The sequence below is a fragment of the Stegodyphus dumicola genome, chromosome 12 (assembly GCF_044657685.1).
Source record: "Stegodyphus dumicola isolate Sdum_Otavi_A_Nest chromosome 12, ASM4465768v1".
In the NCBI taxonomy this organism is placed as follows: domain Eukaryota; kingdom Metazoa; phylum Arthropoda; class Arachnida; order Araneae; family Eresidae; genus Stegodyphus; species Stegodyphus dumicola.
Genome location: NC_140779.1, coordinates 13,109,672 through 13,133,223, shown reverse-complemented (window position 1 = coordinate 13,133,223; position 23,552 = coordinate 13,109,672). Strand labels below are relative to the sequence as shown.

The following is a 23,552-nucleotide window of genomic DNA, read 5'->3' as shown; positions in this document are numbered from 1 at the left end:
CCAAAAGAGAGGGATGCCTTCGTGGAGGACGTTCTAAGAGAAACTGGCTCATTATGTTACACATGGGAAATTCCGCGAAAACACCCATGCAGCCAGCCGATTCGCCAGGATTTAAACTACAGATAGAACTACCAGTGTTCAGCGACTTTACTGCTCGCCGCTGGCGGGCCCTAACCAATAAGGGATTGATTAAATTTGAAACATATACAAGGTGTCGACAAATTAGTTGAGCAAAAAGCATGATTTATTTGAATGTAATTTACAGGAAAAAGAATTAAAGTACATGTTGTTGTAAGACAGAGAAACAGTCCAAGTTTACCTTTATTACAAACAAACTTTTATTAACCTGGTTAATATCATTTACTATTTCGGAAGTTATTAACTTACGAAATTGCCTAACTAATTTATAAACACCGTGTATTTTTTTATTTTACTGAAAGTAAAATGCGCCAATACAAATCTTACTTACGTATTAACGCAACCAGGCCAAAATTCGCATAAATTGCGAAATTTGGCGACCCTACTTACGGCAACCCTACGTGTTATACGTAGTTTTGTAAAAAGAGCATGTGGAGATTCACAAAATTTTCCTGCATTTTCGTGCAAATTTTTGTAATTTATGAGAAAATAGCAGTGTACATGGATAAAGTCAAGAGTGTGCGCAATGCCATTTTTGTGCAATTCTGGGATGTTTTTTTTAAGTAAAAATAAGTCGACGTGTACATGGTTATGGCGAATACGGTTTTCAGTCAGTGCTAAAAGCAATAGCCAAAAGATTTGCGCCGAAAAAATAATTCTGCAACTTATTCAAATTCGAAACCGGAAGGGTTTAATTGCTATTTTATATTTTAAAACAAAATAATATAAAAAACTGTATTAAAAATTATCTGTAGTTAATAAATGTACATTTTCTTTCTATTCATATTTTTTTACTCAAACGTACAAATAGCGTCAACCTGGTTGAGATATTACGTAAGTACCGTAAATTTTAAATAAAACTGTCGATTTTGAGGCCACAATCACAGTTTCCTCTGAGAATTGTCGGCTTCCCAATATACATTAATTTATTAGTTAAATTAAACATTAACTTTTAACGAAAACATTAACATTAGTTTTTTTTTCGGAACGCCATTATGTCGAGGTTTTCGTTTCTCAAAAAAAATTTTGTAAGATGGAGAAATGAGATCAATACTTCATTTCTGATTTTTAATTTTAAAAACTACTTTGTCTTTAAATTTCATTATTTATAGGAAAACACTTTTTCCATTCGTCTGTCTTCCTATCGCGAAAATTTTACGCACGATTGGTGGACTTTCTACGTCTAGTTCTTCCCAAGCCAGTCATCACATGATGACCATTTTGTCCCTCTCCTATCCGAATATTTTGTTGATCGCTTCGCTCGGGCAGTTCTCTCCGAAAGTCCAGTTTTCTAGTCGTCTGAAATGCGAGTCGATTATCGGGCATGTTACAGCAGTTCCATATACGAAATTCCAACGTTCTGAGGCTACTGATTTTTGAGTTTTGCGGGATACACACATACGTATCAACAGACGTCATAAAAAATCTCTTTTGCATCCATTTTTCGATTCGTTTTGGGGAAAAGAGGCCTTATATTCTTTTCGTACATGAAGATGTCACGCAGAAACATCGTTCAAATGGAGTCGAGAGCTGTCAAAATGGATATTTCGTCGAAATATGATACCCGAAAATTTTCTCGATTACAATGAGTCTTTTACTTCGTGCAAAGAAGTTAACCCTTTGCACTCGAGCGGTGCCTCTCAGGCACCACTGCATGTGATGCGATAACTTGAGCGGTGCCTTAGAGGCACCATTCCAATCGATGTGTTTATTTGTGCTTGACCTAAGGAATATCGCTTGAGAGATCTACTTGGCCTTTTGTAGACCATATTACGAAGTGTCTGAATAGCTATAAGGATGTCTTATCTCAAATAAAGGTTGTCTTTGCAATGCTTATGCGATTAAATGTCTTATCTCAAAAATACTTGCGACCGCGTGTAAGACTCTGTCTTCGACAACAGTTCGAACTCAACCTTCTTGCCGATCGCAGTATTTTTTTCAAAGTTACTGAGCCCAATAAGTATGGAACACGACGAAGAAGTTACTTCTAGCGAAGATGAGTTTAATTTTTCGGCAATAACGAACGAAATTACATCACTACATAGACAGCTTGCCCGTGAGAACGAAGACGGAAGTGATAAAGATAGCGACGACGTTAGAGGAGCAAGAAGACGAAAATTCCGAATAATTGATAGTGAATCTGGAAGCCAAAGTGATCGTACAGAAGAGACTGAACCTTCAGAATGAACAGTGTGCTCAGAAAAGCGCCTCGAGCGCAAAGGGTTAAAACAGTGTTGCTGGAATAGCACTGAAGTCAGCATCACAATAAAATTTCAAATAAATAAATTTTAAATTTCTACCTATATAAGATAAGTGGAGAAATACACGAATTATCATGGTTATATCTTAAACCGATAATGAAAACTTAGCTTAACAAAATTGCTAGTAAAGAAAGGAGAAAGACGCCTTTGAGGCAATCACTTTCATAATTGGATGCTGTTATTCAAAATGTAGTACATTCTCCGGTAATGTAAGTAAAGCGAGACAATTTAATTCATGCAGCTTATTGCATTACTTGTTCATCAGAGCTATTTTGAGTTGAAACATTATAGAACAATTTAATGAATAGAAAATACAGTAAATGCAACAGGAATCAGCAGTACTGTTATTTTGGCAGAAACTTCTTCAGTTTTACAGCGCATAAGAATGAATAAAACTACTGAAGAGTGGGAACTTCAAGATGGTTCTTTTCCTAGGCAAGTGATCTTTCAGCAGATTTCTTCATTCTGGGATAGCGAAGGCAATTTTCTTTATAATCTCTTCACGAAATCTACTAAACCGAATTCAGGAAAAAGTAAACCAAAGGGACCACTTAACCAGAGGCAGCAAAAAATTCCATTAACTTCCTTTTCTTTCTACGTTCCAAATGTTTGTGCCCAATTCTCTTGCAGAAGAAAATGATATTTTTATTCTTACCAAAATTAATTTTTTATGTGAGAATAAAAGAGGAGAATAAATAATTTTTATGTGAGAATAAAATGATTCTAAAAAATATATTTCAGTTCTATAATAAATCAAGAACTTTTACTAAACAACAGAACGCAATAGGCTGAAAAATTACTTATGGACCTTGCGTAGTTAATATAATTTTGAAAAATGTCTGACGGATACACCACATGGCTTTCTTGTACGGAATATTAAATTATACGCATTTTTTTGCTACATTACGTTTAAACTTATTTCCTCGAATTTCATCAAAGATTCGCATTCAATTAATTTTCTCCCTTCGCGGCAAGGCAAAAAATACATAAAATTTCAGTATACAGTTATTAAAAAAATAAAACACCAAATACAGTTAAAAAATTTAAAAAAAAATTTTTTACAATTAAAATTAGAGTTTCTACGCAAAAACAAGCTATTCGGCCAGCGGGCAACAAGGCAGAATATTCGGTGCACAAAACTGAAAGTTTCCTTTTGATGCCACTCGGCAAAAAAACACTCAAGGTGCAGAAACTGATTTACTGATTACGTATTCTAAGATTCAAATGTAAACAAATGTGGCTGGTATGTTAAACAAAAATTAGGCTTAGCATTTAAACTACTTTTAAACTGTTGATAATTCTACAACTATTGCGCAAAAGTTAACTAAAGGCATAAAAATCTTAACCGGAAGATAAGAATAACATGATTCAATCATTTTTATAGCTAAAGATGCACAATTTACCAACGTATATTAAACAATTCAGCTCGCCAAGCAGAGTAACAGAGTGGGTGTATATATATATATATATATATATACAATTTGATACAATATTAAATATTACAATTTGATCTTTACTTTGTGTTTATACTCTTCTGCAATGGAACCGAAATATCACTTTATAGCTCATAGGCTATAGCTTGAAGAATTTATTTTTTAATTTTATTTCAAAGTTTGCAGCTCAATGCGCAAAATTCTTGACCTCACAGGTCCTTTTAAGTTTAGCTAGTATGCCTTTCTTACATTATATATATACTTACTTTTCGTATCTCCAACTGCAACCAAAAAGGGAGGTGCATAGCTACATGTTATAGCAGTCCTATATACAAAATTTCAACGTTCTGAGGCTACTCGTTCGTGAGTTATGCGAGATACATATTTATGAATCCGGTTTAATTCAATTTTATAATCCGTTTGGGAAAAAAGATTCCTTAATTCTCTCCTTACGTACAGATGTAACTGAAAAACATCGTCGCCCTGGTAACTGTCCACTTATCATAAATATATTATAATATATAAGGATATATTTCTGCGTTTTCTGAAGAGATATATACCTATTCCATAGTTTAAAAATCTGATGTGTACACCACATGATTTCCTCGTACGGAATATTAAATTATACGTACTTTTTGACTGCATTTAATTTAAGCTTATTTCCTCGAATTTCATTAGAGAGAGATTTCTCGTTCAATTATTTCAGTTCTCATTTCGCAGCAAGGCAAAAATACATAAAATTTCAAAATACCTTTGTTAAAAACTGAAAAATATATAAAAGTATCAAACGCCAAATACAGTTAAAACAATTTTTGCAATTAAAATTAGAGTTTCTGGCCAAAAACAAGCAATTCGGCCAGCGGGCAAGAAGACAGACTTTTCGGTGCACAAAACTGAAAGTTTACTTTTATTCCCACTCGACAAAAAGACACTGAAAGTGTAGAAACTGAATTCAGTCTTGTGCTAAGTTTCAAATGTAAACAAATATGGCTACTATGGTAAACAAAAATTAGGCTTAGCCGCACTTAAATAACTTTTAAATTGATAATAATTCTATAATTATTGCGTGCAGATTAATTAAAGGTATAAAAACTTTATCCGGAAGATAAAAACTACATAATTCAATCATTTTTAAAGCAAAAAATTACACAATTTTCCAATATACAACAATAAAAAAACTGAGCGCACGAAGCCGGATAACAGAGAGGGTATATATATCTTCTTGACTCCACAGGTCCACATATGTGGACCTTCAATTCTGCGATGCTGGTAATATTCTAGTACACTTTTACTCAATTGCAACTCGATTACCACGTACGGGGAAGTTTCAGCTTTTCATTTTTACCAATGGTTAGCAGCACAGGTGCATACGTTTGAAGAAATCAGAGCTACAAGCGGATTGTTTTTCAAAAATGGCGCCGTCGAAACGTCTTCGAAAACGTAAGTAATAATTAATTAATTAATTAATTAATAATTTAATTAATGTTTAAAGTGAATATTTATAACTATTTAGGTTAGAGCTTTTGTTTAACGTTGTTGTTTGTTCGTCAAAGTTATTTTTTTGTGGCAATGCATTGAAATGTGTATATGTGGACGTCAGTCCGTTAGGGAAATTAGGCTCAGTTGAATACTGTTATACGTTTTTTTAATATGACATAATTTCAGTGTTCCTGAAATTTATGTTTCAGAAACAGCTCACTGACGGCGGTGTCCGCCGATAACATCGCGGCAAAAACATCGCGGACGAAAACGTCGTGGAGAAAACAACGCAAGGCGAAAACGTCGTGCTAAAAAAACATCGTGGTACAAAACATCGTCGTCGAAAATAAAGCGGTTCAAAAACTTCTCAGTTTAAAAACATCGTCGTCGAAAATATCGTGGTAAAAAATAAAGTATCTACAAATCATCGCATGGCGATAACATCGCAGACATGCTTTTTTCAGGCTTTAATAGCTGTAAATGGATATTCCCATGATCATTTGTGAGCGCAAGATGTAAAAAAGGATAATTTTTACTTTCATATTTTTTATTAAATATTAAATTTTTGCTGAGAAAATAAGAAAACTTAAGCATAGAAAATTAATGCAACTTACAGCACTTAATAGAATTTTAAACCGACATAGTTAACTAACAAAGACCATTAATAAATCATTTTTTTATAAAGTTTTTACAGGTAATTTTTCATAAAAAGTATAATCTATTAAGTTGCATTTAATTTTCTATGCTTAAGTTTCCTTCTTATTTTTTCAGCAAAAATTTATTAGTTAATAAAAAAAATGTGAAAGTAAAAATTATCCTTCCTTACATCACTTGCACTCACAAATCATTATGGGAATATCCATTTACAGTTATTAAAGCCTGAAAAAAGCATGTCTGCGATGTTATCGTCATGCGATGATTTGTAGATACTTTATTTTTTTTCACGATATTTTCGACGGCGATGTTTTTAAACTGCGAAGTTTTTGAACCGCTTTATTTTCGACGACGATGTTTTGTACCACGATGTTTTAGAACTGCGATGTTTTCTCTTTGCGATGTTTTCTCCCACGATGTTTTTTAGCACAACGTTTTCGCCTTGCGTTGTTTTCTCCGCGACGTTTTCGTCCGCGATGTTTTCAGCTGTAACCCTGATGGCACAAGTGATTATATACATTTAATAATTATAATATTAAATTATTTGTATTTTTCAGGGTTTTTAACCCTTTTCTCGCTTTACTTTTTGAATTAAAATGTAATATTCATAATATTGGACTTCTATTCTTCATATTCTTTGACCCATTTAAATAAAGACAATGCATAGCTATTCCTGACCTGATTTTAAATTTTTAATATAATGCATTGTTTTTAATTTCTTTGTTATTTAATGTTATTAGTTGTAACTGATAGTAACACAAGTTAACATGCTTGCAGGATGATTTTGAGAAGGCTCCAGAGCTTTTTTCACCCTTGGCTTCGTGTTTTGAATATCTGAGCGTGGAATATTTTGAAGAAGTAGCTGCCCAAACTAATTTGTATTCTGTTCATCAGAAATATAAATCTGTAAACACGAACGCAAATGAAATAATGTGACTTGTTGGTCTCAACACTCGTATGGGCACACTGAAATTCCCTCAAGCAGAATTATATTAGTCAAGAAACCTATCAATAAGATGTTTTCATGAAACAATGGCAAGAGACAGACTATTCACTCTGCCCTAAAATTTTCATTTTGCAGCTAATTTAGCAGTCCATCAAAAAGGATGATAAACTTTGGAAAGTACAAACCTTTTTAAATCCCATCAAGGAAAAATGCCTTATTTTGCCTTGACCGCAAAACATTTCTGTGGAACAGCAAATGATTCCTTTCACGTACTATCGATGTACTGAGAAGTTCGAATCTTCTCCCATTGTGTTGGGCGATGCATGTACGCTACTACAAGCGAAACAATCTTACGGGAGTAGTAAGCCGGGGTACTCAGCCGACGGAAGTGACGTCACAGAAAAGTATCCATACACAGAAATACTGTTTTTCAGGCAGAACGTTTAGCGATAAACGCTGCTCTCACTTATGTTAAAAGAAATCTATTGGGCAAGACTAAGATCTTCAGTGATTCATTATCTAGTCTGCAGGCTATCTCAGACATTACGAATAGAAATCCGATTGTACAAGTTATTCAAGAGAAATTGCTAAGATTTAATTCATCTGAAAGACCACTTCTTACCTGGGTGCCAGCTCATGTTGGCATACTGGGCAACGAAGAAGCAGATACTTTAGCTAAATGGGCTGCTAATGATATCAACGGAATTGAAAATCCAACGAAATTGCCTTTTTCACACTTGAAGAGCGAGACTTTAAATACACTGCTTGTGAAATGGCAGGAAAGATGGACTAATGACTCCACAGGAAGACGAGTCTTCTCTTTCTTTCCAAAAGTTTCACTCAGTCAAAGAAGCACATCGAATTTTTATACTCAATTTTTCACTGGTCATGGACCTTTTAATACATATCTCTTTCGATTTGGACTACGTACGACTGAACTTTGTTCTTGCGGGGAGTTGGGAGACCCTGAACACTTTATCTTTCACTGTCCATTTATTAAAAACCTTCACTTGAATAAACCTTTAGATCAACACAGGCCAAAATGGGCTGAAATGATATTAAAAAACTCTAGTGAGAGTAAGAAATTTAAGGAAATTATGCTTTTCTGTCAGGAATTAAATTTTTCTGTAAATAATTCTCTCAGATCATCTCTATTGGGAGTTAGTAATTGACTTTCAGCGACTGTTAGATTTTTACTGTATAATGGTAATTGTTTAACTTTGTGTGTTTGATGCTTATTATTTATTGTTCAGTTTTGTTGTTTCCACTACTTATGTTACTGATTTAAAATTAGAAGTGGTTTTACGTAGAACAGACGTATCTGACATTGAATGCATCTATGCTCTTATAAATTGTAACGGTTAATTGTAGCCTATTAGTTTTTTAATTGTTAATTAAATTTAACAGAAAATTTTTGTGACAATTTTATTATTTTGCATATTTTAATGCGTTCTTTTGGAATTGAATTGATTCACTTTGGTGAATTTGATAGGCATGTATTGTGCATTCTATTATAAAAATTTGCATTCATGATAGTTATTTTATATTAATTTTCTTTACTTTAATCTTGAATGCATTTTGTTTTTGATTTTGAAATTCTGTAAAATTTTGTGTCGGCATTTTTCTAGTATTGCATTTGTCTTAGCGATGCCAGCAAACCTAATCTAGAATAATTATTTTGCATACCTTTTTGCACTTTTCTGAATTGAATAGTTGACCTGTTTTTGTGAATTTTATTGGTTTTACTTGAGTTCTCTATTGTAAAATGTGCATTTAAGGCAGTATTTTATAATAATTTTCTTTGACTTATTTTTGAATGTATGTGCTTTTTGGAATCGGAATTTTTCATATATTTATGTTGGCATTATTCTTGTAATGTATTTCTATCGCGTCGCCAGCAAACCTGATGTAGAGTTTTTATATTACTTGGAGTTGTTTTGTTTTTAAACCAAATTTATGTTTTGCATTGTAATAATATCTCAGGTTCAGTGTATTTTATGATAATATTGTTCAGGTATCATAGTTATTGGTTCTTAATTCTGAATTCATATGAAAAAATTTTATTTGGCAGTTTATTATTGTCTTAGTTTATCTTTGTGCATTTTTTTTCCTAAATTGAATGGTTCTTCTTGAATTTGTGAATCTAATTGATATTAATTGTGTATAATGCAGTAATGGATGTATTATATTTTGTTTGTACTATAGTTTTTATTTAAATTAGTTGGACTCAGTTTTGAAAGTATTTCGTATTTTCAGTACAAATTATGAAAGTATACTCGGTTTATTGTTTAAATGCTATAGGTACTACTTGTAACATGCTTTCTTTAGGGTCTTTTATGACTATGTTACTTATGTTCTTGTGTTCTTGAAGGCCTTGTATGCCACTGTAAACTTATTCTGCTTAGTCATAATAAATAGCTTCTGGAGGCAGGGGCTTTAATCCGTGTAAGGCAGACATCATGTCAGCTAGGTAATGGAGCCCCTGTTCTCTGGTTAACAGTATCCATACACCTCAGCGGAGGCATACAAAGGTGTGATACGGCAGACGCCATTTTGTAAAACAACATGTCCCAACAAGAAATGGATGATGTCATTCCAAACACGTTTCAAGAGTTCGTTGCCACAAAACTTAAAAATATATATTCGATGCCACAAAAAATAAAAACTTTGAAACATATAATTGTTGCCACAGAATAAAAGCGAAACTTTGATGATGTCATTCCATCACGTGATACAAGATGGCGCTGGTGTCGTCACTTCCGGAGAAATTCAAAATGGCGGAGGCCACGCCCCATTTTCTGTGACGTCACTTCCGTCGGCTGAGTACCACGGCTTACTACTTACAGGTGCTAAATTCCTCATGGAATATTGTATGATAGATGTATGAAGGAAAATGAATAGATATGAAGATATGAAGGAAATTTAATAACTAATAGAGAGAGGCTAAGACTCCCTTCAAGTTCAGGTGAGGAAGAATTCCATAAGAAAACAGAGGAAAGTAATTTCTCAACCAGTAAAAAACACGAGTCTGATGGTATAAATCACTTACCAAGACTTATGGATACCAAAAATTCATCTAAGCACAGAATGCCAGGGTGCACATCAAGAACAAGAATATTCTGTACCAAATGTAAAATGTATTTATGTGTACTAAAAAAAAATTATTTTGAAAATTTTCATACAAAATAATGTAATGATAAAGATAAAATATTAGTTAAAGTTATTGAAAATTAATAAAACAACCATACATTAGGATGTTATTGTGAAATTATAGTGTGTTAATGTTTTATTTTATATTTTAATCTAATGGCGGCTTTAAATATTAAAATTTGTAAGTGTTAAAATATGAGATTATTTACTTATTTGAATCCCAAGGTACACATATGTGTACCTAAATGTTTTGGTTCCCAAATATACACGTACCAAAAAAAAATCTCTTTTTTCCCATCTATAGACAGAAAGCAAGCTTATAAATTTCACGAATTATTTTTAAATTGTATTTTAACTTCGGGTGTGAAGAGGATATATATATATATATATATATATATATATATATATATATATATATATATACATAAATATTTATATACTTTTGGTGCAGCCGACTGCAACAAAAAAGGGAGGTGCACAGCTACATGTTACAGCAGACCTATACACAAAATTTCAACGTTCTGAGACTACTCTTTTTTGAGTTATGCGACATACATATATACAGAAGTCTCGAAATTCCCTTTACAACTTGTTTTGGGTAAAAGAGTCCTTTATTATGTCTTTACCTACAGATGTCACGCAAAAATATAGCTAAATTGCATTCGATAGCGATCAAAATGAATATTTTTGTTGAAATATGACTTCCAAAAATTTTCGCGATTACATCACTTCCTTTAATGCGTACAAGGAAGTAAAAAGAGCACGCAATAGGTTGAAAAATTATTTCTGAACTTGTGTAGTTAATATAATTTAATAAATTTTTAGCGTTAAGTAAAATGCTTCAAGACTTGAAAGAAATTCAAATATCATCAAGCAAACTTTCTTAAGAAATTTCAATACAACGAATAAACTTTTAAGAATTATTTAAGAATTCACACCACGACTGAAATTGCTGAAACCACGACTGAAAATTTCACAAAAGTAATTTAACATTAGCGGATGTCATTTTAAGATCCTCAAAATGTACCGAGACATAATATTATAACTAATGTAAAATTCCAACATGAACACAAACTTCCATGAACAATTTCGAGCATTGCTTATGTATGAATAATAATTACTTTTTGAAAATGAAAGGAAAGTAATGCGATGGAGACACCACAATCTTACCGTTATTTTGAATCTTTAAGGCATTATTGGCGAAGGCTATGGAAGTTACTTTATCAGAAATATTCGGAGGCATGTTTTAAACATTTTACCTGAACATGCAACTTTTATAGAACATTGTTAATGAAAGAATTAAAGATAAAAATACGTCAAATGTAGCGCCGAAAACATAAGGATTAAACGCATGTAACGTTAGCGAGATTCAGACATTTTCTATACTTCAAACTAATGATTATTAATCCATACTCGAAGAAGAGAAGCCTAGACAAAGCTTGTTAATTTGCCTCCGCACTGAAAGTAGTCATTCGGGCATATTAATGAACGAAATGAACACGGAATATTTGTTCTCCGTGATGAACTTTTATCCATTTCTAGCGAATTTCATTTCTTTGTTATGTTGAATCTCAATAGACGTAAAAGACATACTTACTGATTGCAAAAGGAAGCTAGTGTACTCTGCGGGGAATAAGATATCTTGCCTGAAGTTCGATTTAAAGCTTCGGTAGCTGGTATTATCAAGTTTTAACAAAAGAATGATAATTAAGAGAATAGAGAAACTTTCGCATGAACTAAAAGAGTACCTCATAAAATTGAGATCCTGAAAATGGTGCTTTAAGGAGGTAGTGGATCTTAAGAGAATAATTTCGAATAGTATGAAAAAAATAAATTTTCCTCCAGTGCGCAATTACGTGCATGTAAATTACTCAGTTCCATAACAAAATATTTTTGCACTCAGTTAAAGGGAAATATTAAGTTTTAATACATTAAGCAAAGAAAATTAGGTGTCGCTCTGAGATAAACATTGGCTAATAAAAATAAACTAATCTAGAATATGTAATGCAAAATTTCATTCTGTCAACGTATTACAAAAAGGTGACGTGTGCACCACATGACTTCCTTGTACGGAATATTAAATTATACGCATTTTATTTAAACTTATTTCCTAGAATTTCATTAGAGATATAGTATTTCTAATTCATTTAATTGGGTTCTTACTTCGCGTCAAGGCAAAAATACATAAAAACTCAAAATATCTTCATTAAAAACTGAAAGATATAGAAAAACATAAAACGCTAAATAAAATTAAAACAATCAAAAGAAATAATTTTAACAATTAAAATTATGTTTTCTATGCAAAAACAAACATTTCGGCTAGCAGGCAAGAAGGCAGATTTTTCGCTGCATTAAACTAGAAGCTTCCTTTTGGTCTCACTCGGCCAAAAAGACATTGAAAGTACAGAAAGACTTAATTCACTATTCTGATAACTTTCAAATGTAAACAAATATGGCTGCTATGGTTAAAAAGCTTAGCCGCACTTAAACAACTTTTAAACTGTTGATAATTCTGGAACTTTTGCATGCAGATTAACTAAAGGCATAAAAACCTTAACCAGAAGATAAGAACAACACAATTCAATCATTTTTAATGCAAAATGCGCAATTTACCAACACATAAGAATAAAAAACTGAGCTCACGGAGCCGAGTAACTGAATGAGTATATACATATATGTAATAATAAAATTCCATAGTCAGAATACACTTAAAATTCTAACTGTATGTTCTTTTCATTTTTAATGGCGACGGTCTCTTATTTGAAAGTACGTGGAATTAAATCCACAGCCCTATAGTCAAGTTGTTTTTCCCGCCTTTTCTAAACGTACAGTTATAGAATGTTCTGGAAATATTTAAAGCGAACTGGATTGGCTGACGTCATTTCTTGGAAGCTCCGCCTTTCCAGAGGCTGTAAAAGGACTCGCAAAAGAATATCGGGGCTTTTTCTTAAATGTCACGATGCAGTAAACTTCACACAAAAAGTTATTAGTAATTCTTTTTATTTACTCTTTTGAGTAAATAAAAAGAATCAGATAGGAAAAAGAATTTCCTATCTGATTTTGTAACTGCTATTTCTTTTGAATAATAATAAATGGATCCTGTTTTTCTTAAACTTATCGTCTGATAATTTAAGCTATGACTAAAGCTGGTACATCACATATATATACACACACAATCGGCCTCACCAAAAGTATATATCACCAAAAGTATATTTAAAGTATTAGTGTATGTATATATATATATTGCTTCAAAAGTAAATTTAATTTTAAATAATTCTCTTGTGCCATTGCTGCAAAGAATGAAATTTGAATTTAACAAACATTCTCTATTCGTAAAAAGCAAATTATAAGCAAGTTTAAAGTTAATTTAAATTAAATTTAATGCAAACAAATAAATGATTAATGGTTGTTGCGAACTAATCTACAATATCATTTAAATTCTGAGAGCATATGTAAATCAAGTGCAAGTATCAAATTCATGAATAAATATAAAATTCTAAAAATTATTTAATCCTAAAAAATTATTTAGAAAAATGCATATAATAAATAAACGACGGTGCATAAGTGAATGATTTTTGAGCAAGCAGGAGATAGACTTATCAAGAGGAAATTGCCTCCAAACCTAACTCTTCAATAATTCAATTCGTGTTTCGTCATTCATATAGGCAAAAGTATAAGTCAAACCAAAAGTAATACCAAATGTGGTGAATTACTAAAGAGAAATTTAAACATGTGGAATTTTGAGAAATTAGCAATTAAAAGAGAATAATTTAAAATAAAGAAATTTAAAAAATAATAAAATAATAAGTTAGGAAAAGTTTCTGTGGGCAAGAGTTTCTAAACCACTTTGATTTTCTAAAAATTTGGTTTCTACACTTATTATTTTATAATTCTTTTAATTTTTTAATTTTAAACTATTGTCTCTTAATTGCCAATTTCTCAAAATTCCACTTGTTTAAATTTCTTTTTAGTAATTCACCACATTTGGTATTACTTTTGGTTTGACTTTTTACTCTTGCCTACATGAATGATTGAAGAGTTAAGTTTGGAGGCAACTTCCGTTTGATAAGTCTGTCTCCTGACTGCTCAACAATCATTCACTTATGCACTTTTTTAAATAATTTTTTTAGGATTAAATAATTTTTAGAATTCTTTATTTATTCATGAATTTGATACTTGCACTTGATTTACATACGCTCTCAGAATTTAAATGATATTGTAGATTAGTTCGCAACAACCAACCATTAATCATTTATTTGTTCGCATTAAATTTAATTTAAATTTTAATTTGCCTTTTACGAATAGAAAATGTTTGTTAAATATATATATATATATATATATATATACAGTGGTGGCCAAAATTGGGGACACTTTTGGAAATTTTTATGTTTTTGAACTTTGTATGCTTATAGAAAATGTTACGTTTCGTAAAATGCAAACTTGTATATATCATTTTAAAGAGAATTTATTACTGAATTCAATACAAAACACAAAATTCAATTATTTGCAATACAAAAAAGTTATATGTACTTTAATATAAATAAAAAATACAGTTATGAAGTGGTTTGTAATGTCTAGCTTTCCTGGCCAATCACTGTTCTTGTTCTGACAACCAATCAAATGTTAGTAACTGCCAGTAGAAGCTGACATCATGTTTACACTTAAAACAATTCATTATTTTGATTTGTTCTGTAGAAGGAGGACCTGTTTCTTATACACTGCAATTACAAGTAGGAATTTGTGTAAAAATGTCTAATATTTAGTCAAGAAGCAATGACATCAAATAAAAGAGTAGATTGGACGCCTAGAAAGAGATGTAATATTATTGTGTTTCGAGTAAGTGGTCTTTCCTATGCTGAAATTGCAAGACAGGTGGGTGGTTCAGTGACTACATCTGGAGTCCGAAAGTTTTGTTTACGACATCAGGAGACAAATTCAATAAAAAACAAAGAAGGCCGAAAAAGGTGCACCACATTTATTGATGACAGAAGAATAAAAAGACTATGTCTCCAAGATAGAAAAATGCCATCAGCGGCCATCAGAAGTGATCTGAATGATGCTGGTGTTTCTGTCAGTTCAAGAACAATCAGGAGAAGATTAATAGCTGCTGGACTGAGAGGTAGAATTCCACGAAAAAAGCCTTATTTTAATTTTCAGCAACGAAAAAAAAAAAAAAAAAAAAAAAAAAAAGACTACGGTGGGCAAAGGAACACATTAATTGGACAGATGATCACAAGTTATATGGATCACAAGTTATGTGGTCACAAGTTATATGGAGTGATAAAACTGAGATATCGTTATTCGGTAGTGATGGGCGAAAATATGTAAGACGTAGAATAGGAGAAGAGCTACATCCTGACTGCATTCAAGCAACTGTGAAGAACCCAGTTAGTGTTATGATTTGGTCATGCATGTCAGCAGATGGTATTGGTCGCCTTCATGTCATCGATGGGACACTGAATGCCAGAAAATACATTGACACTATTCTAGAACCAAAACTTCTACCTTCCATCAGAGATCTCATTCCCAACAATGCTTCGTTTATTTTTCAGCAGGATTCTGCTCCTTGCCACACAGCCAAAATATCGAAAGAGTGGTTTCGTACAAAGAGCATTAAATTGTTGTCATTGCCAGGAAACAGTCCTGATCTCAATCCTATCGAAAATTTGTGGCACCGTTTGAAAACTGTCTTGTCCGAATGAGGCGCCCATCAAATAAAAGGGAACTTATTGAGGCTATAATTGTTTCCTGGCATCATGTAATAACGGAAGGAGAGCTTAAAACTCTTGCTAGCTCAATGAAAGGTCGATGTGAAGCTGTAATCAAAAATAAAGTGTACCTTACTGATAACTCACTGCAATCATCACTATCTAATGTATATCGATAACTATTATCGTTTAACTTTTTTGTATTGCAAATAATTGAATTTTGTGTTTTGTATTGAATTCAGTAATAAATTCTCTTTAAAATGATATATACAAGTTTGCATTTTGTGAAACGTAAAGTTTTCTATAAGCATACAAAGTTCAAAAACATAAAAATTTCCAAAAGTGTCCACAATTTTGGCCACCACTGTATATACTTTTGGTTTAGTATGCTGAGACTACTCGTTTTTGAGTCTACTCGTCCTGAGACTACACCTTTTTGAGTTATGTGAGATACATGCATACATATGTATATAGGTAAAGACGCCACGAAAAAAAAATCTCTTCTGAATTTGTTTTAAATCGGATTTCCAATTCCATTTGGGGAGAAAAGAGTCCTTTATTCTGTCCTCACGTACAGATGTCACGCAAAAGCATCGTTAAATTGCATTGTATAGCGGTCAAAATAGATATTTTCGTCGAAATATGGTACCCGAAATTTTTCGTGATTACAGTACTTCCTTTACTTCATACACGCCATTTATTGCTTCAAGTGAAATTGTTCGCTATTTTTTACCTGCAGAAATGCGTTGTGAAAAATAAATAAATAACTGAAATGTAAGATTCATAGATTTTCATTTCAGTTAAGGGTAGCAAACAGCATACTAAACAATTAATAAATTACAGGCAATAATGATAAACATTTTGCATAAAAACGTAAAAAATTAATTTCTACTTTTTTTGAGTAATAGTATTTTATAACACGTCTTAATTAATTTTAACTCTACTCACACACTGTTCATCGGAGCTGAACGGAGCTGGAGTATCAGAGTTGTTTTCCTTAACATTCTACTACAATCAATAATTCTTTTTACACTTTTTAGGTTGTTTCCTGCTTTTAGTGCTTTTGTTTCCTTATATCTTGGCACATAGATAGCTTTTAGTACTTTTCTTTTAGATAAGCCTTCGTGGTGTAATTGGAAGCATACTCGGCGTGTGTTCGAGTTCTGGCGAGGGCACCATGTCTCCTGCTTCAAAATAAACTAATGATTCTACAAATATTTATATCAATGCATTTTCAGCCTAGGAAAGACTTGATACATGAAGTTGAGAAATCGTAGTTCGTTCCGTAATTGTCTTAACAGCTTTTCCTTTCGGTGCCATTGCTTTATTTATTATGTACCTTTTAAATCTTCGCAAAACCTAAAAATATTCCCCCAGTTTTCATATATCTCTATTACGCTAGTAGTAACACAGTAAGCAAAAAACTTATCTTTCCTAACACTAAACGTAAAGTAACATACATATCTATAGCAATTCTTATAAACAAGGATTGCTGCAATCGGTACATTTCGCAATTTTAATCAGCTCATCAATGCACCCAAAACCGTTTTGGGTGAAGCAAACGTTGCCATATTTATACTGCATATATTTGGTTTCTAATACATATTTTAGCGCTAAACACGGCCACGAAAGTCGGAACGGTAAAATCGCTACACATTGGAGTTCGGTCCAGATTCAACATTAATACGAACTAATTTCCCATTAAAAAAATTCAAGGAAGGCTTCCTTTCGCTCAGGCACACGCTTTCGAGTTTTCTCAAGCATTTCAAGCATTTTTTCAATACTATTTTGAATGATTGAAATATTATCCTCTTATACGTGTACGTGTGTATGTAATTATGGGAAAGCCTCGAGGGCTATCTGCCTAAAGGGAGGAATGCCTTCGTGAAGCACTTTCTAAGGAAAACTGGCTCGTATACACGTTACGCATGGGGAAACCCACGAAAACGCCCATGCAGCCAGTCCGTTCGTAGGATTCGAACCTCGGACTGAACTACCTGTGTTTAGCGACTTTACCGCTCGGCCGCTGGTTGGCCTTTACGTGTATGTGAAAACATGGGTGGTGGAGGTGAAGAAGAAGGAAGAGTAGGAAGGAGGAGGAAAAGAACCTAATACTCATAGGCCTATGACTAGGCCTACGCCTAGGAATAGTCCGATGCCTTGTCCTATTCCTATTAGTAGGACTAGGCCTAGGAATAGGACTAGTTCTAACCCCTAGGACTAGACTTAGGAATAGGACTAGATCTGTCACTAAGTCCTAGGACTAGGTTTATGTCTAGGCCTATTCCTAGAACTATGCCTATGGCTATTCCTGTGCCTAGGACTAGTCTACATCTAGAACTATGCCTAGTCCTAGAACTATGCATATTCCTAGAACTATGTCTATGCATATTCCCTGGAGTATGCTTGTTCCTAAGGCTATACCTGATGTCTATGCCTATTCCTAGGAGTATGCTTGTTCCTAAGGCTATACCTGTTCCTAGGACTATTCCTATTCCTAGGACTAGTTCTAATCCCTAAGACTAGGCCTAGGAATAGAACTATATCTGTCACTAAGTCCTAGGAAAGGAACAGTCCTTTCCTAGGACTGGGTCTATGCCTATGTCTATTCCTGTGCCTAGAACTAGTCTAGATCTAGAACTATGCCTAGTCCTAGGACTATGTGTATTCCTAGAACTATGTCTATGCCTATTCCTAGGAGTATACTTGTTCCTAAGGCTATACCTGTTCCTAGGACTATGCCTATGCTTATTTCTAGGAGTATGTCTTTTCCTATGACTATGCCTATTCCTAAGTTTATACCTATTCCTAGGTCTATGCCTAATCCCAGGACTATACCCATTCCTATACCTAGTACTAGGACTGTGCCTATTCCTAGTCCTATGCTTATCCTATTTCTAGGACTATGTCTATTTCTAGAACTATGATTATTCCTAGGACTATGCCTATTCCTTTTGTTTGAACTAAAAAAATAGTACCTTATAAAATTAAGATGCTGAAAATGGTGTTTAAAGGATCTTAAGGGAATAATTTTGAGTAACACGAAAAAAATAAATTTTTCTCAAGTGTAAATTAGAAGTAAATGTTTGACTCCTTTTCAAGCACCGAAGTTTTCTGCTTTTGCAATTGTCCAGTGTTATTTTCCAAATTGCTGGGTCTCTATTGCAAGTTAATAACACAGTTATTCCTTCAGTTTCTTAAACTAAATGTTTAAGAAACTGAAGTTATTCCTTCAGTTTCTTAAACTAAACTTTCATATTTAAATATTAATTTCTGTATCTCATAATGCTCTGTAACGCAATCCAGTTTCGTGCGTGTAATAAATTTCGTGTGGCTTGCATTTATTTAACAGCCTAACTAACGGCTTATATCCAGTTTATCAGCAACATGATGACCCGTTTTCCCCTTCTCACCATGCAATTTATGATGAATAATGATGGATTTCACTTTCTACAACATACGAGCCCTATGTCAATCGATATAAAATTTTCTCCTAGAATTTAGCGAATTAATAAAAAAAAAAAAAGCTCTAGAAATAAAAGTTCTTTTAGCTTTACAGTTTTAAACCTTTCTAAAAAAGCAATTTCAACGTCTCTCGACTTTCAATCTTTTGTCTACGCTTCCTTGAGACATTTGCATTTTTTATTAGTCCAGTGCTGTTTAGGAAATTTCCAGTTTAAATAAAGTACTGGCTACAGTAACCAAACACATTAAAATCTTTTAACACTTTCTTCATTCTTCAGTTTAAGTCTTTCCGCTTGGCATTTCGACAAGTTAAGCGCACAAACAAAATTTTAAAATAAATACTTCACATGATTTATTCAAAGATTAAAATTTACGTTTCTAGCTAGCCAGCAGAAAGATTGCCCTTTGTCTGTTTAGTCGATTTGTCACTTCATGATTACAAGCATCACCAATGTTTTTCATGCTTTATCAGCAGTCCGCAGTTACCATTTCCTTTGCATTTAAAGACACTTAATGTACGTTGATGCTTAATTGCATAAGCATTATAACTCTCTATGAATATAATGTATCTATAAGAAGCGGAGAAATTTGAGCGTTGAAACCTTAAGAGACGGGATACAGAATTTGCACTTTCACTTCCTGTCATTCGAGAAGAGACCATTACTTATTTAGACTGATGCTGGAGAAATGTTTTTTATTAAGCATACGATAAGAAAATTCTACAACTGTAGAGTAGATTACAGTCTAAGAATTCTGACTATGACGTCGCACATGAATATGGACTGCGGTTAGAAGAGTTCGGCCAAACGAGTTTTATTGAAGTGCTACTTGCCTGAACAATAAAATCAGGGTCCACAACATGTTCAATGAATGAACTACGAAAAGCTTTGATAAGTACAATTAGGATATTCTGCCACTAAAGAATCAGAATTTCGCCAGTATGATTTTAATAAGCGGCGGAGATGAGTTTAATAAACGGGCTTTTTTCTTTTGATTAGTATGTATCGGTTTTGGTTCCCGGAAATTTGAGCATAATCAGAGGCTGAGTTTATTAACACGTTGAGCGCCACGTCAGCCATTTGTGGCTGACACTAGACTTTCTGTTTAGGCCGCGTCAGCCATCTGTGGCTGACACTAGACTTTCCGTTTAGGCCGCGTCAGCCATCTGTGGCTGACACTAGACTTTCCGTTTAAGCCGCGTCAGCCATCTGTGGCTGACACTAGACTTTCTGTTTAGGCCGCGTCAGCCATCTGTGGCTGACACTAGACTTTCTGTTTAGGCCGCGTCAGCCATCTGTGGCTGACACTAGACTTTCTGTTTAGGCCGCGTCAGCCATCTGTGGCTGACACTAGACTTTCTGTTTAGGCCGCGTCAGCCATCTGTGGCTGACACTAGACTTTCCGTTTAGGCCGCGTCAGCCATCTGTGGCTGACACTAGACTTTCCGTTTAGGCCGCGTCAGCCATCTGTGGCTGACACTAGACTTTCCGTTTAGGCCGCGTCAGCCATCTGTGGCTGACACTAGACTTTCCGTTTAGGCCGCGTCAGCCATCTGTGGCTGACACTAGACATTTTGTTTAGGCCGCGTCAGCCATCTGTGGCTGACACTAGACTTTCCATTTAGGCCGCCATTTTCGGGCCATGCCATTCTCCAACAATCTCCTCCTCGTCGTCAGAAGATAATAAAAATACATTCTCTCTGGGCAGTTTTCTAGCAAGAATAATTTCACTGCTGCTATCGGTTTCACACTCTCGAACTGACATTTTGAAGCTTAGGGTTAAATAAAATTTTTGTCTGCACGGGGCCAAGAACTGCAATGAACTGGTTTATTGTAAAGGGAACACCGGCCACGAATTTATTTAGATAAAATGTTATCTAGTTGGCCCCCCCCCTCAAAAAAAAAAAAAAAAAAAAAAAAAAAAAAAAAAAAAAAAAAACAAAGAAAACAAAACATATTTGGCGCGTAGCGTGTTGAATGAATGCCTATAGGAATCACGTTCCAAACGTAAACTACCTTCAACTGCTGTAAAAATCCCTGGCCCTACAATACCAGCGCTTTTAAGCGGCGCGCGTGGCCTGAACGGGATTGCCTAAGAAATACGCGTGGCGCTCAAGTGTTAATGAGTTTAAAAAGCGCCGAGTACACAATATATATTTTTTGAGATCTCTAGCTTTTTTTTTTTTATCATTGATAATTTACAAATAACTTTTGCAGTGTTTTCACACTGGTTGGTTGGTTGATTTTTAAATGGCACATAACCTCGAGGGTTATTATGCGCCATACAAATGGTGAATAAAATTCAAGATGCATAAACACACTGTATCAAGTCAATTGATGGAATGAACCTGAAAATGCTGATGAAGCATGGAGAAATGATTTTAAAATGTCCAGGCAAAAATGACTGAAAAATGCTCTAGCAGCAGGTTGACCAGGATAAAATGTAGTTCAAATCATATGGTAAAAGATAAAAATCTTATGAGGTTGATGTGAGGGTTTCTTCCAATGATATATGTTAACATTCGTAGAGTTATTGCACATTGTGTGGCAACATTTCTAAAAATTGGAAAAAAATTCAATATTTAAAATACAGAAGTGGCAGACAATTTAAAAGAAACGTATTTGCATTTATAATGATAAGAAATTTTAAATTATGTAATGACAAAGTATTGTGTCTGGAAGTGGAAAAATATATACAAAATAAAAAATGAATTCGAAATTCAAAATTCGGGTTTCAAGATGCACATATTCTTGAGCAGGACTATGTGTAATCAAAGTTCTATGGTACTAGGTGCTACCGTCTTTGCACAGTGCAACGAAGTCATATGCTCACTAACAGACTCTTCATTTTATAATAATTAAGATTATCATCTAAATAAGCAAACAAGAAATACCTTATTGGTGAGTCCTCGCAAAACCATTTCCTTTTGTGCTAAATCAAGAATACTGTCTATATTTTTGATTGCCTGTTTCAGTTCATGCGAATTAGGACCATATTTATGACCTGAAAAAAATTGTAAACATTTAATTTAACACGTATACAAATAAATGAAAATATACATACGAGGTGTATTCGAAAACCAAGTACAGTTTTGAAAAAAAAAAAAAAAAAAAAAAAAAAAAAAAAAAAAAAAAAAGAAGTAAAACAATTTTTTCGAATCCAATTTTATTTTTACATGAAAATACATATCTTAAACTATTTTTCAACATAGTTTCCGCCAATAATCAAACACTTGTCACAGCGGGTGACCAGTTTTTGTATACCATCGTCAAAGAAACTTCCCGCCAGTTTCGATAACCACGACTCCACAGCATTTTTCGTGTCATCGTCAGATCCAAAGCGATTGCCACCAAGCTCGCGCTTCATGTGCAGGAACAAGTGATAGTCGGACGGCGCCAAGTCCGTACTGTACGCCGGTTGATCGAACTCCTCCCAATGAAACTGTCGAATTAACGATTGAGTGACACCAGCAGTATGGGGCCGAGCATTGTCATGGAGCAACAGAATTCCTTTACTGAGCATTCCTCTTCGTTTGTTTTGAATGGCACGCCTTAGTTTTGTTAAAGTCTCACAATATCGTACCGCATTAATGGTTTCACCTCTGGGAAGAAATTCAGTAAGCAAAACGCCTTTCCGATCTCAGAAGACAGTGCACGTGATTTTTTGTGATGACTTTGTCACTTTGAACTTTTGTTTTTTCGGAGAATGAGTGTGTCGATTGTTGTTTCGATTCTGGTGTGAAATGACACACCCAAGTTTCATCACCTGTCACAATTTGGTTTAAAAAGTTTTCTCCCTCATCACTGTACCGCGTGAGAAATGTCAGGGCACTACCAAGTCGCTTTGTTTTGTGAACATCAGTGAGCATTTTTGGAACCCATCGGGAACACAGTTTGTGATAATTCGAGCGGTCAGACACAATTTCGAACAAAACAGTACGTGAAATTTGTGGAAATGCCTCTGAAAGAGTTGTCATTGTGAAGCGTCTGTTCTCATGAATTGCTTCATCAACTTTCTTTACCAAATCATCGATGATTTGGTAAAGCCGATGAAGGCCGACTACTCCGAGCCTCGGCGTAGACATTTGTTCGGACCTGCATTAAACATTCTTATCCACTTTCTCACCATTCCTTCACTTATCGCGTATTCACCGTAAACTTCTGTCACTTGACGATAAATTTCGGCCGGTTTAACATTCCTCGCGTTCAAAGATTTAATCACGGCACGAATCTCACAGTCAGCGGGAGAACTAATTGTCTTAAACATTTTGAATGTGCACAGCAAACTGAAAACACAACATAGAGCAACCAAAATGGCG

The 23,552-nt window shown here is 33.9% G+C and overlaps 1 protein-coding gene across 1 annotated transcript in view; it reads right to left on the bottom strand.

Annotated features, from left to right (window-relative positions):
• LOC118196852 (glycerophosphocholine cholinephosphodiesterase ENPP6-like) overlaps nt 1-23,552 on the bottom strand; it is a 765,277-nt gene that overhangs the window by 49,201 nt on the left and 692,524 nt on the right. Inside the window, exon 6 of the mRNA XM_085827482.1 lies at nt 22,128-22,237. Coding sequence (XP_085683608.1) covers nt 22,128-22,237 — 110 coding nt within the window. The remainder of the gene's footprint in view (nt 1-22,127; nt 22,238-23,552) is intronic.